General features: G+C 48.8%; 10 protein-coding genes across 10 annotated transcripts; 7 read left to right on the forward strand and 3 right to left on the reverse strand.

Moving 5' to 3' along the window:
* Positions 1–12: 12 nt before the first annotated feature.
* HD556DRAFT_1447910 (uncharacterized protein) lies at positions 13–943 on the forward strand (the record flags this gene model as incomplete). Its single annotated transcript, XM_041307359.1, has 3 exons — positions 13–451; positions 500–679; positions 741–943. 3 exons carry the CDS (start codon positions 13–15, stop codon positions 941–943), a joined length of 822 nt encoding a protein of 273 aa, XP_041155565.1.
* Positions 944–3,210: 2,267 nt separating this feature from the next.
* On the reverse strand, positions 3,211–3,938 carry HD556DRAFT_1245257 (uncharacterized protein; the record flags this gene model as incomplete). Its single annotated transcript, XM_041298520.1, has 2 exons — positions 3,211–3,422; positions 3,482–3,938. The coding sequence occupies 2 exons, from the start codon at positions 3,936–3,938 to the stop codon at positions 3,211–3,213; spliced, it is 669 nt and encodes a 222-aa protein (XP_041155566.1).
* A 1,526-nt stretch (positions 3,939–5,464) lies between these two features.
* On the forward strand, positions 5,465–6,969 carry HD556DRAFT_1529974 (transmembrane amino acid transporter protein-domain-containing protein; the record flags this gene model as incomplete). Its single annotated transcript, XM_041309440.1, has 8 exons — positions 5,465–5,671; positions 5,726–6,007; positions 6,062–6,077; positions 6,125–6,134; positions 6,181–6,229; positions 6,277–6,454; positions 6,506–6,858; positions 6,916–6,969. The coding sequence occupies exons 1-8, from the start codon at positions 5,606–5,608 to the stop codon at positions 6,967–6,969; spliced, it is 1,008 nt and encodes a 335-aa protein (XP_041155567.1). The 5' UTR covers positions 5,465–5,605.
* A 765-nt stretch (positions 6,970–7,734) lies between these two features.
* On the forward strand, positions 7,735–8,690 carry HD556DRAFT_862388 (uncharacterized protein). The gene is made up of 6 exons (XM_041311866.1): positions 7,735–7,851; positions 7,918–7,972; positions 8,031–8,154; positions 8,218–8,230; positions 8,288–8,529; positions 8,595–8,690. The coding sequence occupies exons 2-5, from the start codon at positions 7,927–7,929 to the stop codon at positions 8,456–8,458; spliced, it is 354 nt and encodes a 117-aa protein (XP_041155568.1). The 5' UTR covers positions 7,735–7,851; positions 7,918–7,926; the 3' UTR covers positions 8,459–8,529; positions 8,595–8,690.
* On the forward strand, positions 8,511–9,984 carry HD556DRAFT_862260 (uncharacterized protein). Its single transcript, XM_041311865.1, has 5 exons — positions 8,511–8,707; positions 8,759–8,888; positions 8,936–9,442; positions 9,497–9,676; positions 9,747–9,984. Exons 3-5 carry the CDS (start codon positions 8,956–8,958, stop codon positions 9,947–9,949), a joined length of 870 nt encoding a protein of 289 aa, XP_041155569.1. The 5' UTR covers positions 8,511–8,707; positions 8,759–8,888; positions 8,936–8,955; the 3' UTR covers positions 9,950–9,984.
* HD556DRAFT_1221684 (uncharacterized protein) lies at positions 8,515–8,763 on the reverse strand (the record flags this gene model as incomplete). The annotated part of the gene is made up of 1 exon (XM_041296815.1): positions 8,515–8,763. A coding segment is annotated over one exon (249 nt), but the record flags the coding sequence as incomplete, so codon positions are not given.
* Positions 9,985–10,762: 778 nt separating the features above from the next.
* HD556DRAFT_1403921 (uncharacterized protein) lies at positions 10,763–11,648 on the forward strand (the record flags this gene model as incomplete). The annotated part of the gene is made up of 5 exons (XM_041303901.1): positions 10,763–10,769; positions 10,869–10,903; positions 11,006–11,112; positions 11,162–11,352; positions 11,397–11,648. 5 exons carry the CDS (start codon positions 10,763–10,765, stop codon positions 11,432–11,434), a joined length of 378 nt encoding a protein of 125 aa, XP_041155571.1. The 3' UTR covers positions 11,435–11,648.
* Positions 11,649–12,576: 928 nt separating this feature from the next.
* HD556DRAFT_1276275 (cytochrome P450) lies at positions 12,577–15,353 on the forward strand. The gene is made up of 12 exons (XM_041299235.1): positions 12,577–13,029; positions 13,081–13,405; positions 13,452–13,600; positions 13,653–13,768; positions 13,821–13,943; positions 14,006–14,195; positions 14,252–14,333; positions 14,386–14,502; positions 14,551–14,561; positions 14,615–14,744; positions 14,796–15,161; positions 15,212–15,353. Exons 1-11 carry the CDS (start codon positions 12,834–12,836, stop codon positions 14,875–14,877), a joined length of 1,521 nt encoding a protein of 506 aa, XP_041155572.1. The 5' UTR covers positions 12,577–12,833; the 3' UTR covers positions 14,878–15,161; positions 15,212–15,353.
* A 572-nt stretch (positions 15,354–15,925) lies between these two features.
* On the reverse strand, positions 15,926–16,814 carry HD556DRAFT_1447916 (uncharacterized protein; the record flags this gene model as incomplete). The annotated part of the gene is made up of 4 exons (XM_041307360.1): positions 15,926–16,065; positions 16,124–16,274; positions 16,306–16,560; positions 16,614–16,814. The coding sequence occupies 4 exons, from the start codon at positions 16,812–16,814 to the stop codon at positions 15,926–15,928; spliced, it is 747 nt and encodes a 248-aa protein (XP_041155573.1).
* Positions 16,815–23,005: 6,191 nt separating this feature from the next.
* On the forward strand, positions 23,006–23,290 carry HD556DRAFT_1245348 (uncharacterized protein; the record flags this gene model as incomplete). Its single annotated transcript, XM_041298525.1, has 1 exon — positions 23,006–23,290. A coding segment is annotated over one exon (285 nt), but the record flags the coding sequence as incomplete, so codon positions are not given.
* Between the last annotated feature and the right edge of the window lie 1,816 nt (positions 23,291–25,106).

Genomic DNA, 25,106 nt, shown 5'->3' on the forward strand with positions numbered 1-25,106 from the left:
CTCTCCTTTACGATGGCCACCATAGCCTTCAATGACAGCTCCGACGCACCTCCCTCGTATGATGTGTCCGTATCAAAAGATTCCATCCGGTCTAAACAATCGGTATTTTCATTCCTACAATTCAAGCGTAAAGCTTCTGTTCTATCTCTCATCCATCAAATTGTCTCTTCTCCTGGTTTCGGTGTTGCCTCTGTCGCCCCGATTATCAAATCCTGCGCTGCTGCTCTCCCAGCAGCAAAGTTCTCAAAGCTGCTCCAAAAACGCAATATCGAGAACCACACGGCGCTGTATTGGGCGATTGTAAACAACCGGCGAGAAGCCCTTCTGGAGTTTGTTAAATTCATTCCAAAATTCTCACGTGCTTGTTCTGCCGACTTGCGTCTTGCATGTATGGCAGCAAACGACCATGATTCATTTATGCTACTGCATTTGGGAGACAATGAGGTTGATTGTACGTGCATATACATCATGTCCTAAAAGTAACTCACTGTACTATTAGCCAAGGATAGGTCTTTGAGACGCATGTTGGGTTGTCCGCGAGATAACATTCAAGTCCGTGAAGGGGATACCCTGGGCGTGGACGGTAACGAAAACAACTTCTTTGTTCATTTTGTCTTCAGGATGTTCCAGAAGCGTCTGCGTACTGCACGGGAATTGGAAGTAGAATTTGTTGCCCAGGGTATGTAGTACACGATTTTTGTTTGTTCCTCGCACTGATACCAACACCTGATTCTCTCAAGGACGTATATGGGTGTTACGCTTTGGTATGCATACGCTGACAGGAGATTGGTTTGTTGAGTTTGGTATTTCTCGAGAGAGCTCAGCAGTGCGCCCAAATGCTGTACTTGACATTCAGGCCAACAAACCGTCACCTGGCTCCGATACCATGCAACCTCTACACCTCCATATGCGTACATCACACATTCTACTACCTGGGGGGTAGGTCTATCATTCCCACTCATTTAAAGGCATACTAAAGTTTACTCTTATTCATACATGGCTACTCTTCATTTGTCCTGGCTAATACACAGAGTATGTAAATGGTACATGGATGGGGTCGACACCACACCCAGAGTTTCCTGGCAATTGAGTGATTGGCCCATGCACGCGTAAGTATTATTCTTTAATCTAACCTTGGGCTAACTTGGACTACTTTGCTTTAGTAATACTGCTTATGTGGACTGCGATGGCACCCTAACTGCAGAGCTTACGATGACAATAAAGCCGCGCTACCCTTACTGAGGCTGATGCTGATAGTAGGGATACCCTCCAATAGATCGCGTGCTCCGGGAAAGTCAATACACATGGCGCGCGCACGTTCATTACATGACGCTAATAGGTACATCAATATGGACACTAATAAGATTTTGTGAAACGATGCCGTCCCATATAATGGGAATCCGTTTACCCACACATCCCCTCCGCCCCCAACTTCACGATGAGTGTTTCACCCACCACTCCTCAATCTTCTTCACAGGCTCTGCAGGGACCTTCAGATATGCCGAAGCACTGAAGGACGACGGGACTTTGCTACCGAGCATCAAAATACTTGCGTTTCATGTACTCCGCCTCGTCTTGATTACTTGTCCCCCCCTCGGTGTTCACTATTGGCTTTCCAAGAATGACGAGGAAGAGTGCGCCTTTGCCTTCCGATTTCTTCTTCGTCTTCATATCCCCGAGCGCCAGCCATGCCTTCCACACACGCAAGTATGGCGCCAAGGAGAACCACCGCGTTCCAGGCAGTTGTGAAATATGTTCCCCCAAGCGCGACGGCTGATGTCGTGTATACGAGCAGCACCCATGTCAGAACATACTGATGGAGAAGGATAGAAAGCTTTTGCTGTTCTGGAGCAGGGATGACGCCATGCTTCGTCAGTGGGAAGGGTGAGAGCGAGAACTGTTGTGAGATAAGCCAGCGATAATGTAGACACAAACACAAGCCAAGGATGATTGTGAATGACCTGACAATTGATGTGTGAGTGAGTGCGGAGAACAAGGAACTAAACACTCACGAATGGATTCAGCGTCGCATATCCTACCACTGAACGTATTTGGAAACCAACACCGAGCAACGAAGCAATCCAGAATTTGGACCAGACCCAAAAGCCTTTGAGGAAATGTGTTATTTTCGCCGATGCACGCGCCACAAAGCTCTCGCGGTGTGTATCACCATTTGCAGTGCGATAGTATCCAGAACGAATACGAGACGTGACCCTGATGATATGCTCGAAGTAGACCCACATCACTGGGAAAGGACTATGTGCGACGATATGTGAATTACCCGTTTAGTATTCGCTCCACCTCACGCGCACGCTGGAGCAAGCCGTACTTGACCTACGCACATTCGCATACCACTGTCAAGAGTGCGATATCGACGAGACATTCGAGCGTTGTTTGCGACAGAAGATTAGGAAAAGATGACGGTAGACATAGTGTACAGACACTTCTTGTTGTAATTCACAATACTGTACAAGACATCGTATATAAGAACTTGCCACAAAACGCGTCAAATGAATTGAGAGGATGACCTCGGGACCTAGACATTGTAGAGAGCCTGTAGCAGTACATCTTGAGTTCTGCCACATTCTGTCTGACAGTGCTGTTCTGCCTACTACATTAGCACTGTAGGTAGGGTCTTCCGTACCTGGGGTAGCATTATCTTACTGTCATCGTAAGCCCTGCAGTTAGGGTGCCATGACAGTCCACATAAGAACTATTGCTAAAGAAAAACAGTCCGAATCAGCATGAGTGCGACATCACGACGATGTAAATGAATGGCACCACAAGAGGGAAAGACTGAGAAAGAACGCTTACTCGTGCATCAGCCATTCATTCAATCGCCAGCCAACTCTGTCTATGATGTCCGAAAACAGGAGAGGGTAAAATAGACTGTATTAGCCGGAGCAAGGAAGTAAAGAGTAGCCATATAAGAATGATAGTAAACTTCAGCATGCGTTGACTTCAGACGAGTGGGATCAATAGACCTACTTGGCAGGTACAAGCTTGCACGATTCGCCCGAATAAAAGCATAGAGGTTGCAGGGTATCCGAGCCAGGTAGCGGTTTGTGGGCCTCAATCTCAAATATGGCATCTTGATGATACACTGGCGAGCTATCATTGGAAAGATGATACTCGAAAGACCAGTATTCTTTCTGTGTCATATCAAAGTGCAACACCCAAATACGTCCTTCAGGACATAGGGTGTTCGTATCAGCATGGACAACAAGCCAAAGTCACGGTCCACATACCCTGGGCAACGAATTCGACTTCAACTTTTCGTGCAATACGCAAACGTTTCTGGAACATCCTGCAGACGATATGAACATAGAAATGGTTTTTGCTGCGGTCCGCAGTGTCCCATTCATAGACTTGGATATCATCTCGTGGACAACCCAGCATGCGTCTCGAAGACTTATCCTTGGCTGATGATACGCAGTGAGTCGAATAACACACTTCCAGGACATTATGCACCTGCACTTACAATCGAAATTGTCCCCCAAATTCAGTAGCATAAACGAATCGTGGTCGCTCGCTGTCACGCACGCAAGACGCAAGTCGGCAGAGCAAGCACGTGAGAATTTGGGAATGAATTTAACCAACTCCAAAAGGGCTTCTCGCCGGTGGTTTACAATCGCCCAATACAGCGCCGTGTGGCTCTTGATATTGCGTTTTTGAAGTAGGTTGGAGAACTCTGCTGTTGGGAGAGCAGCGGCACAGGATTTGATAATCGACAAAACAGAGGAAACGTTGAGATCAGGAGAGGAAACAATTTCATGGATGCGAGATAGAACTAGAGCTTGGCGGCGTTTTTGCTTGGATTGTAGGAATGAAAATACTGATCGTTTACACCTAGTGGAATCTGTTGATACCGATGTATTAATCGCATCATACGAGGGAGGTGTGTCGGAGACGGGGGATGCACTGTTATCGAGGGCCATGGTGGTGGAGGGCAAAAGGAGAGTAAGGTTGAAAATAGGGGCTTGCCAGGCATTAATATTCGCACGAGGGCTGCTTATTGCGCCCACTTACCAGTGAGCCACGGTCAAAGACATTCAAAGTGTCGAGGAGGGAATCATCACTGGCCCTTATATTGCAAAATGTCTTACAGTGGGAGGGGCGACAATCCTGAGTCCTAACTATCAATATGCCACATGAAAGTTTTCACAAAGCGCAAATGTCGATGTTTCTTGCCGTCTCATTCTTAATGGTAGTACCTTCAGCAGAAAATCCGTGAGTTCGAGCTATAGTGTTGGAAAAACCACGCACCTGCGAGCTGCCTACTCCGACTTGTACAATCCCAGACTGCACTAGTATCCTGTAGACGGATAACATACTGACTTCCTGTCAATGGATGGACAGTGTCATCGTTGAGCAGGACTCAAATGAAATGAAGAAACTTACCAACTGTGAACGTGATTAGCGGGACTTGAGGTTGACAGAAAATGATTACTCTCACCAGACCGGGCATCGAAGTTATGGAGGTCATCTGCGCAGACGACAATAGTTGCACCAACAGCATGGATAGTATAATTGTTGAGCTATGTCACATGGCAGAAACGTTCATTCTCGAACACATGTTGTGCCTTACCTGAAGAAATGGATTATGGATATAATATAAGAATAATTTGATGATTATGCTTACTTTTGTGGCAGTGACCAGCCCACGCGTGCAGCATTCAATGTTAGGCGGTGGCGGGGATTGATATTGATTAATGATTGGCATGGCCGTTCGAAGTTCGAAGCATCGAGCGGAGTTTAAACACCGCTCGGAGGTGCCGATGTCCCAGGCCATTTTCCTGCGAGCGGCTATATTGGTGATGAAGACCTGGAGAAGCAGCGCTTCTACTACAGTCACTAATGAAAACCCTTCGTATCCGAAAGTTTGCCGGATGGCGAATACCGAACACAGTTGACCCAAGTACTGGACTTCTTTGCATCTGCCATGTTGCAGCGACCATCAGCAATATTACTTGGACGAGATACTCCCAACTTTCTCCATGCCAGATGATGATCTCTCCCTTATCGCCACCGCTTGCTATCAATTGCCCATCTTGTGATACCGCTAATGCCCGCACTTTGTGGCGATTCCCCTCCATCTTCTTCAATATAATGCCTGTCGTCAAGTCCCACAGACGAAGCGTCCTGTCGTACGAGCCGGCGATCTTTCGTTGTCCTTCAGGGGACATTACGACTGAGGTTATAGCGCTTTCATGATCTTCACTAAACTTTCGATTAGGGACGAGATCCGACATTTTACTGACGCCGTGTCGAACGTCGAGGTGGACTTCGCGGAGGGATTGTGGACACCGCCAAGTTGCTCATCGACTTCAAGTGGAATCATCCTATTGTGCATACTATGGGTAATAAATTCTGTCGTCGGTGATTTTCAAACACCTCAGATACTCTAGGCTATGCTGGGTACAAATCTTCAGGCATTGTGCCCGCTGTCATTCTAATCGTGTTTCTCGGTATTTTTGGCCTGTACACTGCCAAGTTGCTCATCGACTTCAAGTTGAATCATCCCAATGTGCATACTATGGGTAATAAATTCTGTCATCGGTGATTTTCAAACACCTGAGATACTCTAGGCGATGCTGGATACATTATGTTCGGACCTGTGGCTCGGGAAGTGCTTGCCTTCGGAACTGTTTCTTTCGTTGTGTTTGGTTTGGTGCGTCATCGAGTTAACTGGAATACTATGTCGCAATTGAATTATCACAAACAGGGCTCTGGACTACTTTCCAGCCAGCAGGCACTGTCAACGCTTTCGAATCAGCGCATGTGTAGTATGTATCTGGTCATCATTACTGGCACCGTTGCTTTCTTGATTTCACTACCACGGACACTGGATCGCTTGGCATGGATGGGTGTTCTTAGTGCAGCAGTCATTGCCGTAGCTGGTTTCATTGCAATGATTGGAGCAGGGGTGAACCCAGTTCCCGGACGATCTTTGACAGTAGCTGCCTCCAGTAACTTTTTCGATGCTTTCTTGGCTGTCACAAATCCTGTGGGTACCTTCTTATATCTTCGAGTAACTTAGCGTTGCTTATCTGCTCATTAGGTTTTTGCATATGCAGGTGCGGAATTTTGCGATGTTAATCAACATTCCTCACTACTTTACTAGGACACTTCATGTATGACTTTGGGCATGGTATTCCTGCCGAAACTGACCTATGACAGGTTCTTTATTTTGATATCTGAGATGCGCAAACCCGAGGACGCTATGAAGGTCAGAACGCTCCTGTACTCGATGTTGTGACTGAAGGCCATTTTCAGGCAGCATGGTGTCTACAGGACTTCGCTCCAGTATTCTATGTTGTTTTCAGCGGAGTCATGTATGTCTACATTGGAAACACAGTCCAGTCCCCGGTCCTCTTTTCTCTTCCTCCGGTATGGGCAAAGGCAGCGTTCGCCATTGCTCTCCCAAATTTCCTGTTGTCAGTGATGCCTTGCTGTTTGGTCTAGTCCTCACTAATTCTCTATTCCGGGTTATACACTTATACAGCTGCAAAGCTTGTGTTTGTTCGATATTTCGTCATTCAGAGCACGTCCATTCGCATACCTTACTCGGGTGGACGGTTTGGACTCTGCTGTGTTTTGCAGGCTCAGCGCTCAGCTATGGCTGCAATTCTCGCCATCGCAGTTCCGATATTTTCCTACCTAATCGGCATCACGGCAGCCCTCTTTGCCGCATGGTACACGTACGGTTTGGCCGGATGCTTCTGGTTGCATGACGCATATCATCTCGAGGGTGGCTTGGACGGGCTCAAACGACGACCAATCGGGACCACACTCGCAGTGTTGACTATTATTTCCGGCACTTTCATCTGTGTCGCTGGGACTTATGTGTCGATAAAGGTCAGTGTTCGTGTCTTCGCATCTGACATTCGTCTCACTGTCAGTGGTTGATAATAGCTCATCGCTGAAGCCTACGCCAATGGCCAAGTTGGGAGACCGTTCGTTTGCTAGAGGGGGTTTCGTTGTGGCGTAATGTGTAGTCCGTATCGAGTCCTTCAAATTTAACTTTTAGAGCTTTTCCTAGGACAGTTCAAATTATAGATGCGGGCTTGAGAATCTAGTCAGTGATATAACCAACTTGCATCGTCAATAGTCCATGATACACGCTCGATGCGTTCCAAATGCGCTGGTTGCCGAACTGATCTGGGACATTCATATCAGCTTCATAATGATAGGTGGCTATGGACACGGTGTTCGACTCAGACTGCGAAGAATGTCTTTGACGGTGGCTCGCTGGTAAGTAGGCGCAATAAGCGCACTGGTAAACCCTCGTGCGAATATTAAAAGCGTCAACCGTCCGTCTCTTTGCAGCCCCAGTCTGTGTAATTTTCAAAGTTCTCCCCTTATACTATTTGCGTGCTGCTACATAGTAAAGAACAACTATTCTAAGTGAACCGGTGACCGTCGACCATTCCCGTCCCATTGCTCGTCACCTACCCCATCAACGATTTCTTTCGCATCATCGCGCAACCACCTCCCAGGCTCAAACCGCGAAGGAGTTGATTTCGTGGAGTTGATGGAAAGACGAGAAAAGTGAGACACTCGACCGACCTTGAGTCGCTCATGCTTGGTATGAACAATGCTTGTAACCCTTAATCTCATCATGATCATTCAGTGAGTCTGCAGCGCCTGCGGTTCGAACAATACATTTTCTATAGTATCATAATGTTCAAATTTGACCTCAGATGCTCATCTTAGCTGTGAGCTGCCCAATGTTAGCGCGTATGGCCGGGTCAGCACCTCTTTGATATTGAAATTGTCAGCATGAGGACTGTCACTTTATCGACCCCGACTCTCTCTGGACGTTGAGTGAACAAAAAAGTGGGCGAAAAAGTGGGCTTTTGATCTGATCAAACTGCTCGTCTTGTAGCTAACACGCCTTTGATCTATCGCTGGCAGGTCCGACCCATGGTGCTCTCTTTACTCCAAACCAGATACCTTGTACACTCATTATGTCCTCCTTCCACTCAACATCGCCTCTATTTGTTTCTCAATCAGCGCATGTTTATCAGCCGCGATCGTGACCGCGATCGACAGCAATCTCAACAAGCTCTTGAATTCAGGCATTCTACCACGTCCCATGTCACTCGTATCCACGATCAGCGAGGATGGGGTGGAGAACCTGGCACCCTTCAGGTAAGACACACTTCCATAATCTAACATACTCTGCATGCTTACTACCTGGCTTGCATCCGCCAGTTGGTTCAACACAGTGAGCAATGCGACAAACAACGGGTCCCTTTAATGGTCTAATATCTTCGTCTCATAGGTCACGAACTACCCGCCTGTCATCTCATTCGCGATCAACCACGATGCTACGGGCAGCCTCAAAGACACGACCGCGAACCTAAAGAACGGCCAAGGCTTCGCCGTGAACATCATCAGCGAGGCTCCGCCAATTAGTTTACCGGAACAAGGCTATCATGATGAAGAGCTATAAGGATCGAGTTGATTAACTGCGAGGAACGGAAAACAAGCACTGGGGAGTCACTCCTTGTAGCAGTCCTGCCAGTGTGTACCATGTGCCATACGACTCAAATCAAGCTCAACACCACCTTTGGGTATCACTAATGCAGTCGGAGGAGTATAAAATGGATCTCGAGAAGCCGGTGGTACCCAGAATAAGAGCCGATGATTGGGTCCCATTATCCATCCATCTTCTCCTAGCACAAATGTGTAGGAGGTGCCCGTGAGTAGCTCAGCAGTGTCGCGCCGTGCATGAGTTGGATTTGATGAGAAGGAAATGAGGTGATCGTTTGCAGTGTTGGGTGTGGGGATAGCTGCTGTTGAATGTGGGATGCAACTGCCGTGCGAGGAGGCTGGCGAACAAATGCGAACTCGTTTATGCACCTAACGCAATGATGAGCAAGGTGTGCAACTTGTAACTGTCATCGACACAGAAAATAATCTCCGCCAGAGCCTCTAAACCAATTGGTCATGCTTTGCAGCGGCAGCCCCTATTTTGTCTCCTTTACGATGGCCACCTTAGCCTTCGATGACAGCTCCGACCCACCTCCCTCGTATGATCTGTCCGTGTCAGAAGATTCCATCCGGTCTAAACAATCAGTATTTTCATTCTTACAATCCAAGCAAAAACGCCGCCAAACTTCTGCTCTATCTCTGATCCGTGAAATTGTCTCTTCTCCTGGTTTTGCTGTTTCCTCTGTCGCCCCGAATATCAAATCCTGCACTGCTGCTCTCCCAGCAGCAGAGTTCTCAAAGCTGCTCCAAAAACCCAATATCGAGAACCACACAGCGCTGTATTGGGCGATTGTAAACAACCGGCGAGAAGCCCTTCTGGAGTTTGTTAAATTCATTCCCAAATTCTCACGTGCTTGTTCTGCCGACTTGCGTCTTGCATGTATGGCAGCGAACGACCATGATTCATTTATGCTACTGCATTTGGGAGACAATGAGGTTGATTGTACGTGCAGATACATACATGATGTCCTAAAAGTAACTCACTGCGTACTATTAGCCACGGATAGGTCTTCGAGACACATGTTGGGTTGTCCGCGAGATGACATTCAAGTCCATGGAGGGGATACCCTGAGCGTGGACAGTAACGAAAACACCTTCTCTGTTCATTTTGTCTTCAGGATGTTCCAGAAGCGTCTGCGTATTGCACGGAAATTGGAAGCAGAATTTGTTGCCCAGGGTATGTAGTACATGATTTATTTATTTTTGGTTTGTTCTTCGTACTGATACCAACACCTGATTCCCTCAAGGACGTATATGGGTGTTACGCTTTGATGTGGATATGCTGACAGGGGATTGGCTTGTTGAGTTTGGTATTTCTCGAGATAGCTCGGCAGTGCGCCCAAATGCTGTACTTGAAATTCAGGCCAACAAACCGTCACCTGGCTCCGATGCCATGCAACCTCTACGCCTCGATATGTGTGTATCGCACATTCTTGCACCTGGGGAGTAGGTCTATCATTCCCACTCATTTGAAGGCATACTAAAGTTTATACATGACTACTCTTTACTTGCTCTGGCTAATGCACAGAGTATATCAATATTACATGGATAAGACCGACACCAAACGCAAAGTTTCCTGGCAATTGAGTGATTGGCCCATGCACGCGTAAGTATTCTTCCTTAATCCAACCTCGGGCTAACTTGGACTACTTTGCTTTAGTAATACTGCTTATGTGGACTGCGATGGCACCCTAACTGCAGAGCTCATGATGACGATAAAGCGGCGCTACATTTACCGAGGCTGATGCTGATAAGTAGGGATGCCCTCCAATAGATCGCGAGGTGCTCCAGGAAAGTCAATACACATGGCGCGCGCGCATTCATTACATAACATGTCAATATGGACGCTAATAAGAATGTTTTGTGGAATGATGCCGTCCCATATAATGGGAATGCGTTTAGTATCCGCACATCCTCTCTGCCCCCAACTTCACGATGAGCGTTTCACTCACCACTTCTCATTCTTCTTCACAGGCTCCGCAGGGACCTCCAGATATGCGGAAGAATGGGAGAAACATGGAAAAATGGTTTGTGATGCGTCGAATGTTGCGGTTAGTGTTTGCTTGTGATCTCACTGTTATCGCCATGTATGAATCTTGTGATAGACTCGAGTGGAGTTTTGAAGGTTAGCGATGATTCATGCTGACTCGGCAGGCAACTAACGTTTCATTGCGCAGGTCCGAGTCACCTCTACTCGCTTCCATGTATGTTGCTGATTATAGCGAGTCCCAGCCTTTCCCTCGTTGTCTCCATTTTCTGTCTTATGGCCGGTGAGACCCTTGGTCTTTCTGCGTAGCCCACTGACAAATTGCACTCATGATCGCTGGCCTTCGAAAGAGACCAACAATTGACTTTAATCAGGATGTTAGGTTTTCTTGTTGCTCTTCGAATCATCGGTCTTGTCGTGGCGTCCTCCCGGACCTCATACCCTTCTTAAAAATGTTATTTCACCCCTCTCCCTTCTTTACCATCCTCCACTGGCAACCGTACCGTACCATGGGGCGAGCCAACAATCCAATTCGCAAACGGCACGACATGCTGTTCTTCGCTAGACGAAATTCGTGTACAGTTGGACATCGTTGATACACAGTTACTGCAGCTATTGTCAACGAGGTGCGGTCTAAAAGAGATTCTTCACATCACTGAGATTTATGCACCTTAGAGCTTCGTACGTTAGAGAAGCGACCCGCTCCAAGGCTACAGTTTCAGATGTCAACGTTCCGTCTCGGAATGAGCAGGTGATCCAGGGCGCTGTTGATAATGCTCCATCGGTGCATTTACCACAGATTGTCGCTAAGACTGTGTACGAGGGCATCATAAATTCCAGTGCCATCTTGGAGGAATGCATAGTGAGTGCTACCCCCTAGTCACTCACAAAAGTTATCCGTTTCTGATAGTTCAAAAAGCCTATGCAGGGAATCACCAACCAGTCTAGTTACGCGCATGGTAGTACTTGTATAGACGTGCACATCCAAGACAGGGTGCTGTGTGCGTTCGGGCTTAGTCGCGACCATTTCTTTTTATGACTACGATCACTGCCTAATACTACTTGCTGCTCGACTTTAACAAGAAACAGAGTACATTCAGCCGGATGCCTCGCGAAGGGTCACTAGGCGTAGCTACTTTGACGTGGCTGTGACGCACCTTGAGCCACATCAAAACCTCCTAATTAAAGCCTTGAGTCAAACCAGCTTCAAGGTCTCTTACTCGCGCATTATGGAACCTCCTACTCCCATTTCATTTAGATTTAACGACCTTCTAACCTCGCCCTCGTCGTCTTCAAGCATGCGGCACACCACCTTTCGCTCAATATGTGCCTTACACCCGAGACCCATACTCATCTGCCCTTTCACTATGCCAGGTCTCCAAAAATGTCAGGCGCGCTGTGCTGCCTGAACTTCTGCACACGGTATTATTGTCGACAGCTCGCCACCTACTCGCTTTCGTACGGGCTCTGCGTATGCAGAAAACATATATAGATCAACAACATGATCTAGCTTTTGATTACGCACCTTGCGTGCACAGGGTTGAGAGTTCAGGTTATGTTGTGCCTGCCACGCTGCACGTGTTGTTGACAACTGTTCGGCATGATAGACACTTCAATTTGTATGATTGTACTAAGCGTTGAGGCTGAATATCACCAACTAGCAGTATTGGACCTGGGAGAGTGTCTGTTAAAGAAGTGGACAATGTCAAAGTCGGTCAAATAGCGAAAATGGCACATTATGCATCATGGTTGCAACGTTGAAGGATACATACGAGTCGGAGATCGAGGGTGTTGTGGAAACAGTCTTCATCGCAGGTTGGATGCAGGAGCTCCACGGTTCGGATGCACTCCGGTTTGAGATGAATAGGGAACGAATGTTCCATCGGACATGTAGAGAGATCTATATATAGAGTCCCCCTGACTATTAACCATTCGATAAGGTATATGAATGATCTCGGAAAATACTCAACTCAGATATCAATGTATATATTAGTTTTATCGCCCGAAAGTTGCTCAAAGAGGTATACTCATCAGAGGGGAGTGCATACCGGCTATACTAGTAAGCGAGGACTTATTATGTAAGATCCATGCTTTGCTCCGGTCTTGCTCGTACCTTGCTGTACGGAGGCGAACAATTTCGGACTGGCAACAAGTTACTATTACTAGTACTTATCACCGAATTATTCACAGACTTCCGAAGTGGGCCTAATGGTAGCGAGACATTCCCTACCGGTGTTGGTTCAGATAATGAAGTCGAGCTCGTGACTCTCCTCTCATCTGATCCTTCAAGCTCAAGTTTCACTACAACCCCACTCTCGAGCTGATTGTCCTCACCTAGTATTAGATCATGTTGGCCCTCACCAACGTCACTGCGGTCGACCTATGCCTTGCTTGTGTCGGAGTATATCTGCTTAAGCAGGTCTTCGACAAGAAGAACCCTCCATATCCCCCTGGTCCTCCGGGGTGGCCTCTCATCGGGAATGTCCTGGACATGCCCCACATAAAGCCCTGGCTCACCTTCACAGAGTGGGGCAAGCAGTATGGTGAGTGTCTCTTGTTTCACACACTCTTGTATTTCAACGTCTTGTCGACAGGTGACATTTCGCATATCAAGGTCCTGGGTCAACACATCATAGTGCTGAACTCCGTCAAGACTGCGATGGACATGCTGGACAACAGGGGCACTGTTTACTCCGACCGTCCTGTCTTGCCTGTTGGTGGTGAACTCATTGGTTACAAAAATGTTATGCCTCTCCTCCCTTACGGCGACCGTTTACGCCGGTACCGCAAAAACTTCCACAGCGTCATTGGCACCCGCGCCGCTGTGGGCGTATACAGCCAGGTCGAGGAAGCCGAGACTCACCGATTCCTCAAGCATGTGTTCGCGAAACCCGATCAACTGCAGGCGCATGTTCGACAGTACGTATCATTTATCATTGCATCGACATGATCTTCATTTTTATAGCACTGCTGGCGCCGTGATCCTGCGCATCTCTCATGGGTACGAGGTGAAAGAGAACGACGATCCTTTCGTTGACCTTGCAGACCGCGTTATGGACCAGTGGTCGCGTGCCACCGCTCCTGGCGCTTTCATGGCTGATGTCGTGCCATTCTGTAAGCCATACTAGCATTCATATATCTGCTTCAAACGGTCTCACCATTTTAGTGGTCAAGGTCCCCGAATGGATGCCTGGTGCTGGCTTCAAGCGTCTGGCCCGCGAGTGGCACGATGACCTCGAAGAATTGATTTCTGCACCGCACAAGTTCGTCGTGGATCAGATGGTGACGATCATTTAAAATTCTGCGAGTGTGCGTTGAAGTTTGACTTTCACAGGCTGCTGGCACCGCCCCAGAGTCTTTCACCTCGAATCTGTTGAGAGGCGGTAGTTTGTCAGCGGAAGACGAGCACAGTGTGAAATGGTCTTCTGCAACCCTATACGCCGGCGCTTTTGACACTGTTGGTCCCTCGCTCTCTATTTCTGACAATCATCTTCTGAGAGCACCACACTTTCCCACCAGACTGTTTCTACTATCAATGCGTTCTTCCTAGCTATGACGCTATTCCCTGACGTGCAGAAGAAGGCTCAGGCTGAAATAGATGCTGTTATCGGTCCTGATCGTCTTCCCTCCTTCGCCGACCAAGACTCTCTACCCTACATCGGAGCGCTTGTTAAAGAGACCCTACGATGGCATTCTGTTATCCCTACCGGTTTGTGTATTTCATTGAACGCATTATTTAGTTGCCGAGCAGTATTTCAATGTCAGGTTTCCCCCACTGCGTCTCTGAGGACGATATCCATGACGGGTACTACATCCCAAAAGGTTCCATGGTCATGACTAACATCTGGTCAGTACATTCTTTTTCCCATATTCGATGTTTGAACAGAATATAATGGCAGGTTCATGCTGAATGACCCGAAGAACTACGCTAACCCTTCGCAATTCAATCCTGAACGCTTTTTAGGCAAGGAGCCTGAGACAGACCCACGCACGATCTGCTTCGGCTTTGGAAGACGGTAAGCATGCAGCAGGTTTTTGTGCCATGCTAACTTTCTGCTCTGCAGTATTTGTCCAGGTATGCCTGACTCCCGAACTGTATTCTGACGTTCAGTTGATTTTCGTTTACAGGTATTCACCTCGCTGAGGCCTCTGTCTGGATATCCGCTGCGATGTCACTAGCCGTGTTCGATATCTCGAAGGTCGTCGAGAACGGTATTGAGATCATCCCTGAGGTTGATCCATTGTCAGGCACAATCAGGTATGTTGCATATCTGATCACTTCCGGCGCTGATCCTATATATCCTTCTAGCCACCCTAAACCCTTCAAGTGTTCCATTAAACCTCGCTCTTCAAGAGCCGTCACGCTCATTGAGCAGGATGCTAACTATTAAGATGAATCGCAAATCAGAGGCAAGCGGAGATTTTCATACCTGAAATCTAGGTCCGTCATAGTTTGAACTTTGTATCATAGTGCAGGATCGACTTTGATGTCACATCGCGATACAATTGTACATATCTTCCTGTTCCATGTTGTTGACAGTGCATACTGAGTACTCTGGCAGACGCTTGTGGTCTACACCTCAGGCTTGACGCATGGTAGCCACACCCGAAGTTGTCCCATTTAGGGCTTGCTGCAAAGTGACGCGAATCCGAGTATGACATGGATGAAATGACGGTACTCCTACCTATCACCAATTTGCTACCGGCCGGTGATACTCTTTCCAGTTTTTGATTAGTCTATCACCTGCAGGCTTCCGCTTACTCGGAGGTTGATGATATCTTTGATCACGGACAAAATAACGAAGCCTACGCAGAGTTTGGGTGTACTGTCACATTATTGGCCAGCCAATTGATAGGACTACACAATCTCGTTCTGGTCCTCTGCTAGCATAACCACTTGGCTTGACCTTTGCCTTGCCCGTGTCGAAGTATATCTCCTCAGTGCTAACGCAGGTGTTCGGAAAGAAGAACCGGGCAAGAAGTATGGTGAATACCTCCCGTTTCGCCAACATAAAGTCTTCTCTGCTGGTGACATCTCGTATATCAAGGGTTCGGGTCAGCACATCATCGTCCTGAACTCTTTCAAGACTGCGATGGACATGCAGGATAAATGGCCCTGATCGTATTCCCTCTATCGAGGCTCTCTCTCCTACGCTGAGGCGCGCTTGCTAGGGAAACTCCATAATAGCACGCTGTTATCCCTACCAGTTCGTGTATCTCATTTAACGTATTCTTTAGTTGCCGAGAGGTGTATATCTCAACAACATGTTTCTCCCACCGTGGACGATACCCATGATGTACTAGGTTCCTTGACAATACGTAACGTTTGGTTGATATGACTGAGTGGTGCTTGCCATTCTATGCTCAGCTTCCCCTGCGTTTGCCTGATGTCCCGCATGCTTGGACATGATTTCATCTTTGACACCTTGTCAGGATAGTTTAGCCCACTACAGCGATGTGCGAAATACACTCAGGAACAGGGTCCTGGATCCAGATACCCATGATGCGTAGACAGTGAGACTCATGCAGTGACCGAAGGACATTCAGCAAGATTGGGCGAGTATTGATATCAAGGCTGGCTGGATAAAGTACAGCCATTAGACTTTACGCTCGTCGAATGTAAGTTCAATCACTCACTTAAAGGTTCGTCGAGTACGAGGAGCTCTGGTTCAGACAAAATAGCCTTCACGATGCGTGCTCGATGCGTCTGGTCATTTGATAAAGCTAACAAAGGTAAATCCAACAGGGAGGAAAGACCTAGTCTCGGAGTTAGGTCCTCACAGATGCCCTTCCTGTGCAATTTCAACGGGAGTCTTCACCTTTTCACCTTTTGGCTGGATATTCAGAAAGTCATACTCTCCAAACATAATTTCCCGAAGGGTGATACGGTGTTCTTTTCTGACTGCGCCGTATCGAGAAGTGTAGTCGTAGAAGGCACCGCCTGCTGCACGGGGCCGATGCGCGAATGATACAAAAGTCACACAGTTGTGTGGGTCGCGTGGAGGGTCTGAGAGGAAAGGAAATAGTCTTCCAGGTAAGGGCGGAGGAGTTATGCGTAGGTGACCTAGGAGTGTCTAAAGCGCAATCTGAATTTGTCGATGTAAACACTTTAGAATATCAGCATGACGCACCTGGTCTTTTGCTTCGAGCCTGGCATCACAACCCAGCTCTCACCCTCATCAATAGTCCCTTCAACATCCGTGGCGGAAGACCGGCGCTGAGAAGTTTGGGTCACCAAAGCGATAAATGTTGGAACGTGAAATCTGGATGATAGACTTGGTGTCTCTGTTTGCTGCTGCACGATCACTTTAAAGTGTAGATACGACATCAGAAGAAGGCCTGCGAATATAGTATGACCTGATCACTCACCTATAGGCTTGTTAGAAAGGCGGTTGCCAAGAATCTTTCATCTTGCAAAGAACGAGTTCTCGGTGAGTGACAACTTATTCGAATTCGGCGGTGCTTCTATTGATGTGAAAATTCTCGCATCTCCATATCAACTCCTTGTTCTCCAACATGAGCAGCACGACCCATAGTTCTCCTGTTACTCACTGGGAATAGCACGCTAATGCCCTTCATCTACCTTGGGAGACGTTTTCATTTTCCTTAATTTTGCCACCTACTACTTTCACAATCAATACTTGTCCATTATACCGTACATTCCAAGCTCGTGGATTCACGTCTGGCTACCCGTGCTTCACTTCCACAACCGAGATGGTGTCTTGTTGCACCTCAGAAGTCAAGAGGACCCAGACAGTGCCAAGCATCATTGCCTTCTCGAGGCCATGGGCAACCAAGTCGAGTTCGTCTCAACATACTCCTCATCTCGCTGACCGCATGCACAAGATTAACTAGATGGTTGACACGTAATTCATTCCTCGGTCTCGTATTGGATCATAGGCTATCATGATTGGCCCGAGAACGCTCATGAAGTAAAGGTTCGACATAGTGCGTAACTCATCGCCTCCTGAACGTCTCATTAAGCTCCAGCTGATGCTTGAGATGCTCATCGTTAGGTTTCTCAACGAATGCCGACAGAACTATAATCCACCAGGATCGGTTGGTCAGTCATTCACCGTCTCACTCCAAAAGTGCTTGCTCGTATGCCATAGCTCTCTTCAACCACAGTTGCCGTTTTTTTGCGACACTCCTCCTTTACGGAAGCAAGGGTTATTGGCTGAACGACTCCTGAAGCTATGGTCTGACTTCAGCCGTGGCAGCAAAACGGAACTTTCGACATATCTGCCGTGGCCGGTGTGAGTCTCGCGGACTGTAAACGTTTGGAGGGGGTATTGACATCTTATTGGTCTTGAGACCGACTTGCAAGTATCTATTGAAGCACGGATAGCGTGAGCATCATTTTGCGAGATCTAGAATAGTAGAAAGTTATATATATAGTCGTGAAATTTCAAATGTCAAATCCAGACTGATCATGATGTATTTCAAAATGTCGCGATCGGCGAGAACAGAGCTCAATTGCGAAATTCAAATGCTTATCGTTTAGCGCTTGCAACACAGCTTCGAGGCGCGTGGCGTCTGGTTTGATGTGGGCAGTGGGCACCGGGCACCTCTCTTACTTCACTTCCACTGCTAAGGATTTACAATGACTCGGAGGAAAAGCAACCCATCGATGAGAAATTCTACTCAAACATCTAGTCAAGCGACAGCTGCAGGAACGGTACGTGGCTTATGAGTGCACTCCACTCCAAACACTGACATCGACACATCCTTCGTCTAGCATCGACCCCGTAGCAAAATTGGTCGGTTTCTGAAGAAACTCAAGGAGGATGCGAAAAAGTTAACGGTGAGTCCAAGAGCATGCGCGATGGGCGTCCTGGAACACCACTAAGCTTGCAACAAGCGCTCCAACGATTCCCGCAGTCTTAGCCCTGCTCCCAGAAATGTCTGTCATGATGAACGTGCTTCGTCGACCCCAAATATCGTGGTGAGTTCTGATACTTTCCCTTTAGTCTATAGGCTCTCTCTAAATTTTGGCGGTCGCGCAGGTTCAGGCTACTTCATCTGATGTGGAGGCTGATACCGAATCAGCACTTCGGGGTGCACAACAGGGTGTAAATCGCATGCATCCACTTTCAGGCCCTGCGATAACTGCAGCGTCCGTTTTCGAAGGCGCACAAGACGATCTGGATGTTGCTGACAGTCTCCAGGAAACATATCTCGAACCCCTCAGGATATTCGACGATGTTATTGGGAAGATCGCAGATGTACGAACCCTCCTCCCGATCGGAACCGAACTAATCTAGTTCCATAGCTACATCCGTATGCAAAGATGGCACTGGGCGTGTTATCTTGGACAGCCAAAGTACGTTGTTCTTTTTTCTGTTCTTCCTCTCTCACCGCTCAGCAATCATTTGTGTAGGTTATTCTAGCTCAAGCGGATCGCGACGCAGCGGTACTCGAACTCCTCAAGAAGCTGTCTGAAGTTTACGACTTCATGACGCAAGACGGGAAGCTTGACCAAAAATTGTCTATGCGCGCCATCAGTATCCTTGGAAAGATTTCCAAGCAGATCCGTGAATGCGCCTATTTCATCAGCAATTATTCGGAGACATGCAACTTTTGTGAGTATCACTGGCTGCTGTGCTTTGTACCTTCTCAAGCTTCTACCATCATCACAGGGAAGAGACTCGGAAAGAACATTGTCTCAGAAACGACAGATAGGATTCAAAAGTACAACGACGCGTTAGATAGGCTCATGCAAGACTTCCGGGACCAGGTTTTACACGATGTAGCCATACACGTCCACGACATTGACATACAAGTCCACCATATAGGTAAGGATTCGGACGACCTTGCGACTTGACATATATTCACACCTTTGCAGGAGAAATACTGGACCTCAGCGGCATCACCTATGCGGAGGGCGCAGGACTAGATACCAGGAAAGAATGCCTCGAAGGGACGCGCACAGAGATCCTTTCCAACATCACGGATTGGGTCAACACCACTGGGGACGACGTTCCACGTGTGTTGTGGCTATCCGGCCCTGCAGGCAAGGGAAAATCGACCATCGCCCACACCATTGCTAAGTGGTTCAACGACGTGGGAGGGCTTGGTTCGTGTTACTGTTTTGACCGCCAGCGAGAAGCAGATCGTCGCCACGAAAAGATCTTTTCCACGATCGCACGCAACCTGGCTGACCGTGATCCGAAGCTAAGGCGGGAATTAGCAGATGCAGTTCAGGGTACAACTTCGCTCAAGACGACGACGGATATCATCCAGCAGTGGCAGAAACTTCTTATCGAACCACTGAGGAAGTCTTCTGGGTCGACCGGGGAACCCATCGTGATCGTAATCGATGCACTGGACGAGAGCGGTGGAGTAGAGACACGGGGAGACCTCCTCCGTATTCTAGCTGGCAAACATCAACATCCCGACGTTCCCAAAATCACAGACCTCCCAGACAACTTCCGCTTCATCGTTACCTCTCGTCCGCTTGGTGACATCGAAGACAAGTTTCGTGGCGTTCAGCATATTCGACAGATGTCCATGGATGATATTCCAGCAGCATTCACAGAGCGCGATATCCGTGCTTACGTATCCAGAGAGTTGGAAGAGCTAGATTTCCAGGACAGAGAGTTGGCAGTCCTGGCTGAGAAAGCTGATGGACTTTTCGAGTGGGCGCGTCTCGCCAGCGGATACATCAAAGACCCCCATCCTGGAATATCTCCGATTGATTGCTACAAAGCTGTGGTGTCACTCGATCCGGCCGAGAGAAGCGTACTGTTGCACGATATGTACCGCCTCATTTTAACAGATATCATGCATAGGGATACATCTACCAATGTCCAACATTCGCAAAGGCTACGTTCGACTACGCTGGCAAGATTTCGCTCAGTGATGGGACAAATACTGGGGACAGCTGAGCCCCTTTCTTTAGCCTCCCTGAACGTCATGAGACGCCATTTTCCAAAACAAGAAGATCATTTTGATGCGAAACTTATGGTAAAATGCATGGGCCCCCTCCTCAGCGGTACCACCAATCTAGATTCCCCTATCCGACCCCTTCATGCATCCTTCCGCGATTTCTTGACGGACGAACTATCCAGTGGCGAGTTTTTCATCGACCTGTCAAAGACGCAACACGACCTTGCATTCGCGTCACTCCGAGTGATGGAACATGGACTTCGCTTCAACATCTGTGATATAAAGTCGTCGTATCTACCTAATAGCGATGACCCCGGACTGCAAGACCGAGTTCAAGGTTGCATCCTTCCACATCTGTCATATTCCTCTCGATTTTGGACTTCGCACGTACGGGACACAGCCTTCGACGAGGAGCTCGCAAAAGAAGTAAGATCGTTCTTCGACAATGAACGGGTCTTTTTCTGGCTAGAGTCACTGGCCCTGATGGATGCGCTGAGCAGCGCAGTTCCCGCCCTTCCGCTTATTTCCCACTGGCTAAAGGTCAGTACATTGCTACGGAGGGCCAGATAAAGCGCTCACATGCAATTCCAGGACCATTCCGAGTTCAAAAACGTCTCATCGACTGCAATGGACGTTCAGAGGTTCATTCAGGTCTTCGGCGGCATCATTTTACACAGCACACCGCATCTATACGTATCAGCACTCCCATTCTCGCCTGCCAATTCTCTGCTATCGAGAAAGTTTTGTGCACGATTTCCGAACATTCTTCGTGTGGCATCCGGACGTGATATGAACTGGCCAGCTGTTCAGGCCGTTCTCAGGGGCCACACTGATGAAGTTCACTCGGTCTCTTTCTCGCCGGACGGCACTCGCATCGTCACTGGTTCTTGGGATCACACTGTTCGGCTGTGGGATGCAGGGACGGGGAAGCCAGTCGGTGAGCCCTTGCGGGGGCACACTGATTCAGTTTTGTCGGTCTCGTTCTCGCCGGACGGCACTCGCATCGTCACTGGTTCTTCGGATCACACTGTTCGGCTGTGGGATGCAGGGACGGGGAAGCCAGTCGGTGAGCCCTTGCGGGGGCACACTGATTCAGTTAACTCGGTCTCGTTCTCGCCGGACGGCACTCGCATCGTCACTGGTTCTTCGGATCACACTGTTCGGCTGTGGGATGCAGGGACGGGGAAGCCAGTCGGTGAGCCCTTGCGGGGGCACACTCATTCAGTAAACTCGGTCTCGTTCTCGCCGGACGGCACTCGCATCGTCACTGGTTCTTGGGATCACACTGTTCGGCTGTGGGATGCAGGGACGGGGAAGCCAGTCGGTGAGCCCTTGCGGGGGCACACTCATTCAGTAAACTCGGTCTCGTTCTCGCCGGACGGCACTCGCATCGTCACTGGTTCTTCGGATCACACTGTTCGGCTGTGGGATGCAGGGACGGGGAAGCCAGTCGGTGAGCCCTTGCGGGGGCACACTGATTCAGTTTGGTCGGTCTCGTTCTCGCCGGACGGCACTCGCATCGTCACTGGTTCTTCGGATCACACTGTTCGGCTGTGGGATGCAGGGACGGGGAAGCCAGTCGGTGAGCCCTTGCGGGGGCACACTGATTCAGTTTTGTCGGTCTCGTTCTCGCCGGACGGCACTCGCATCGTCACTGGTTCTTGGGATCACACTGTTCGGCTGTGGGATGCAGGGACGGGGAAGCCAGTCGGTGAGCCCTTGCGGGGGCACACTGATTCAGTTTGGTCGGTCTCGTTCTCGCCGGACGGCACTCGCATCGTCACTGGTTCTTGGGATCACACTGTTCGGCTGTGGGATGCAGGGACGGGGAAGCCAGTCGGTGAGCCCTTGCGGGGGCACACTGATTCAGTTTGGTCGGTCTCGTTCTCGCCGGACGGCACTCGCATCGTCACTGGTTCTTGGGATCACACTGTTCGGCTGTGGGATGCAGGGACGGGGAAGCCAGTCGGTGAGCCCTTGCGGGGGCACACTGATTCAGTTTGGTCGGTCTCGTTCTCGCCGGACGGCACTCGCATCGTCACTGGTTCAGAGGATCACACTGTTCGGCTGTGGGATGCAGGGACGGGGAAGCCAGTCGGTGAGCCCTTGCGGGGGCACACTGATTCAGTTTTGTCGGTCTCGTTCTCGCCGGACGGCACTCGCATCGTCACTGGTTCTTCGGATCACACTGTTCGGCTGTGGGATGCAGGGACGGGGAAGCCAGTCGGTGAGCCCTTGCGGGGGCACACTGATTCAGTTAACTCGGTCTCGTTCTCGCCGGACGGCACTCGCATCGTCACTGGTTCTTCGGATCACACTGTTCGGCTGTGGGATGCAGGGACGGGGAAGCCAGTCGGTGAGCCCTTGCGGGGGCACACTCATTCAGTAAACTCGGTCTCGTTCTCGCCGGACGGCACTCGCATCGTCACTGGTTCAGAGGATCACACTGTTCGGCTGTGGGATGCAGGGACGGGGAAGCCAGTCGGCGAGCCCTTGCGGGGGCACACCTCGTCAGTTTGGTCGGTCTCGTTCTCGCCGGACGGCACTCGCATCGTCTCTGGTTCACAGGATCCCACTGTTCGGCTGTGGGATGCAGGGAGCTCAAACAATTGGAACAATCATTTCATTCGTTTCTCGTCCAACTCTATTCACGCGCTATGCAACACCCATGAGCTAACGGAGGGAGCATCCTGTGACGACTACAGTTCGACCCCTTCAACCCCCTTTATCCTGAATCATGACAGTGGATGGGTTGTAGGGCCCAAAAATCGGCTCTTATTCTGGGTGCCCCCCGCTTCTCGAGATTTATTTTATTACAACCCTGCAACTACATTGGTGATACCCCGAGGAGGTCCTGAGCTTGATTTGAGCTGTATGGCACATGGACAGCACTGGCAAAAGTGTCGAGAGGAGTGAGTCTCCTCGAACCCCTTTGTATCCCTCGCACTAAAATCAACACCTGCAGGCCTTAGTAACGACGATTATTGCAGTGATGAATTCGTTATAGACATTTCGGATATGGTTTGGACGTGACCGAGCATACAGTGGATCGTACTTTGTATTTAATTCTATAACTACCCACCATGTAGTCTGATATTAGAGTTGTCCAAGCCGAGGAGCTGACTGGTACTTATGATGTCCGTACTAGTTTGTCATAACACATAACAATGGACAAGGACACTGATTTCACCAGAGATGCGGTTGCGCATGCCCCGTCGATTGTGTTGAAGTACAGTATACATTGGCGCTTGCTCGTTGCGTACTGAGAGGGTGAACCGAAGAACGTTGTTGCGGTCACATCTGTCATAATGAAATGAAGAGTCTGAGTATACTGCCGCAGCGCTTGGTATTTTAACTGGCCTCGCTGGCATTTCAGTGTGTTCGTGATCTTACGCAGACGTCATACTAGTAAACGATTCTTCACAAATGATACCTGCTGCAAATATGATGGCGACAGAAATTCTTGGTTGCTGTCCGTTGGGATACATAAGTGCCATCTGAGTCGGCAGATAAGTAGAATTATAAGCAATGGTAATAGATATCGTGAAGACATGACTGACAACTGCTCACTCCAAAAGAATACATATACCCAGCTACGATATTTCTAGGGTCCTGGCTTCTATCACGGTGTGAACGGAAGCCATGTCTTTGACTTGTACAATGGTATCATGATCGGAGGCAATCCTCCACCGCGCTGCCGCACTAGCAAAATCGACAAAGACTCAGGTCCTGGCCAATCTCCCAAGCTTCCCGTATCGTCTGCGAAGTTGGGTAACTCAAGGAGACGATTGTCCCACAGACGGGTAATGAAGAATGTCTGTTACGTGGGCCTTTCCCGCGAGAACTGGACCAGCCTTCATTCGCTGATGATAAGGAGGTGAGGTTTGCCTTGACTTCATACGTGCGGTGGGTCTCTTCGGCTGGACCACGCTGCCATCTGACTTCCGTGACAGGGAAGCCGATGCAAGTCTACGATACGCAGTGTGTACGTATCGGTGTCTTCAGAGGGCGTTGGTTCTGGATTGGAAGACAAATAATGAACATTGGTGCATGCGACTCCACTAGATACATCAGAAGGTACGTCTCATAAGGGCATATGCGAACAATAAGTCTTCCTTGCAAGAAAAGCACAGGCAACATGTTTCAAGAGCATCACGAACTCACCGTGCATCAAAACGATACCCTTCGAATCAGCCAACACTCTCAAAGTACTAAGCGGCGACATCTCGCCTTACACGTCTCCTCAAACAGCTGTATACGTCAATCAAGGTTTTAGTAGACCAAGCATTGTGTAGATAGCACGCACCGAACACCGCTCCAGGGCCCATTTAGCCTTCACCTTCTTTCTCTCTGTTCACCCGCAGCCTCAGGTTTGAGGACAGTCAAATTTCAGCGCAGCCCATGACTCGTCCGTCGAGTTTTCACCCCGGGTTTATTCTGGAAGAGCATAAATGCGGACGTATCTGTTGGCCCATCATGATGGTTCAGTGAATAATATAATAGTGACCAAGTGAGACTATAGAGCTCACATTACCCGGTGGATAGGAACATGGGAGTGGACTAAGATTTTTCCATATGCGCTCCAGATGCTCTTGCTATGTGGGCACGAATATAGAGGGACCGTTCCCCAGGGCGCTGCGAATGAAATGGGCTGCTAGTGGGCATGTCGTCATATAAAATACTATCAAGTGTTTATTGATTATTCCATCTGTCTTGTGGCTGTGTATTTGCG

The sequence above is a fragment of the Suillus plorans genome (assembly GCF_016647745.1).
Source record: "Suillus plorans strain S12 chromosome Unknown HD556scaffold_69, whole genome shotgun sequence".
NCBI classification, from domain to species: Eukaryota; Fungi; Basidiomycota; class Agaricomycetes; order Boletales; family Suillaceae; genus Suillus; species Suillus plorans.

What these genes read in the sequence shown, in the direction of transcription:
- HD556DRAFT_862388 (XM_041311866.1), top strand. Translation starts at nt 7,927, where the DNA reads ATGGTGCTCTCTTTACTCCAAACCAGATACCTTGTACACTCATTAT. An exon ending in ATACCTTGTACACTCATTAT is followed by an intron (nt 7,973 to 8,030) that starts GTCCTCCTTCCA and finishes CATGTTTATCAG; the next exon opens with CCGCGATCGTGACCGCGATC.
- HD556DRAFT_862260 (XM_041311865.1), top strand. Translation starts at nt 8,956, where the DNA reads ATGCTTTGCAGCGGCAGCCCCTATTTTGTCTCCTTTACGATGGCCACC. An exon ending in GGGAGACAATGAGGTTGATT is followed by an intron (nt 9,443 to 9,496) that starts GTACGTGCAGAT and finishes GCGTACTATTAG; the next exon opens with CCACGGATAGGTCTTCGAGA. An exon ending in AGCAGAATTTGTTGCCCAGG is followed by an intron (nt 9,677 to 9,746) that starts GTATGTAGTACA and finishes GATTCCCTCAAG; the next exon opens with GACGTATATGGGTGTTACGC.
- HD556DRAFT_1276275 (XM_041299235.1), top strand. Translation starts at nt 12,834, where the DNA reads ATGTTGGCCCTCACCAACGTCACTGCGGTCGACCTATGCCTTGCTTGT. An exon ending in GGCTGATGTCGTGCCATTCT is followed by an intron (nt 13,601 to 13,652) that starts GTAAGCCATACT and finishes TCACCATTTTAG; the next exon opens with TGGTCAAGGTCCCCGAATGG. An exon ending in GCATTCTGTTATCCCTACCG is followed by an intron (nt 14,196 to 14,251) that starts GTTTGTGTATTT and finishes TTTCAATGTCAG; the next exon opens with GTTTCCCCCACTGCGTCTCT.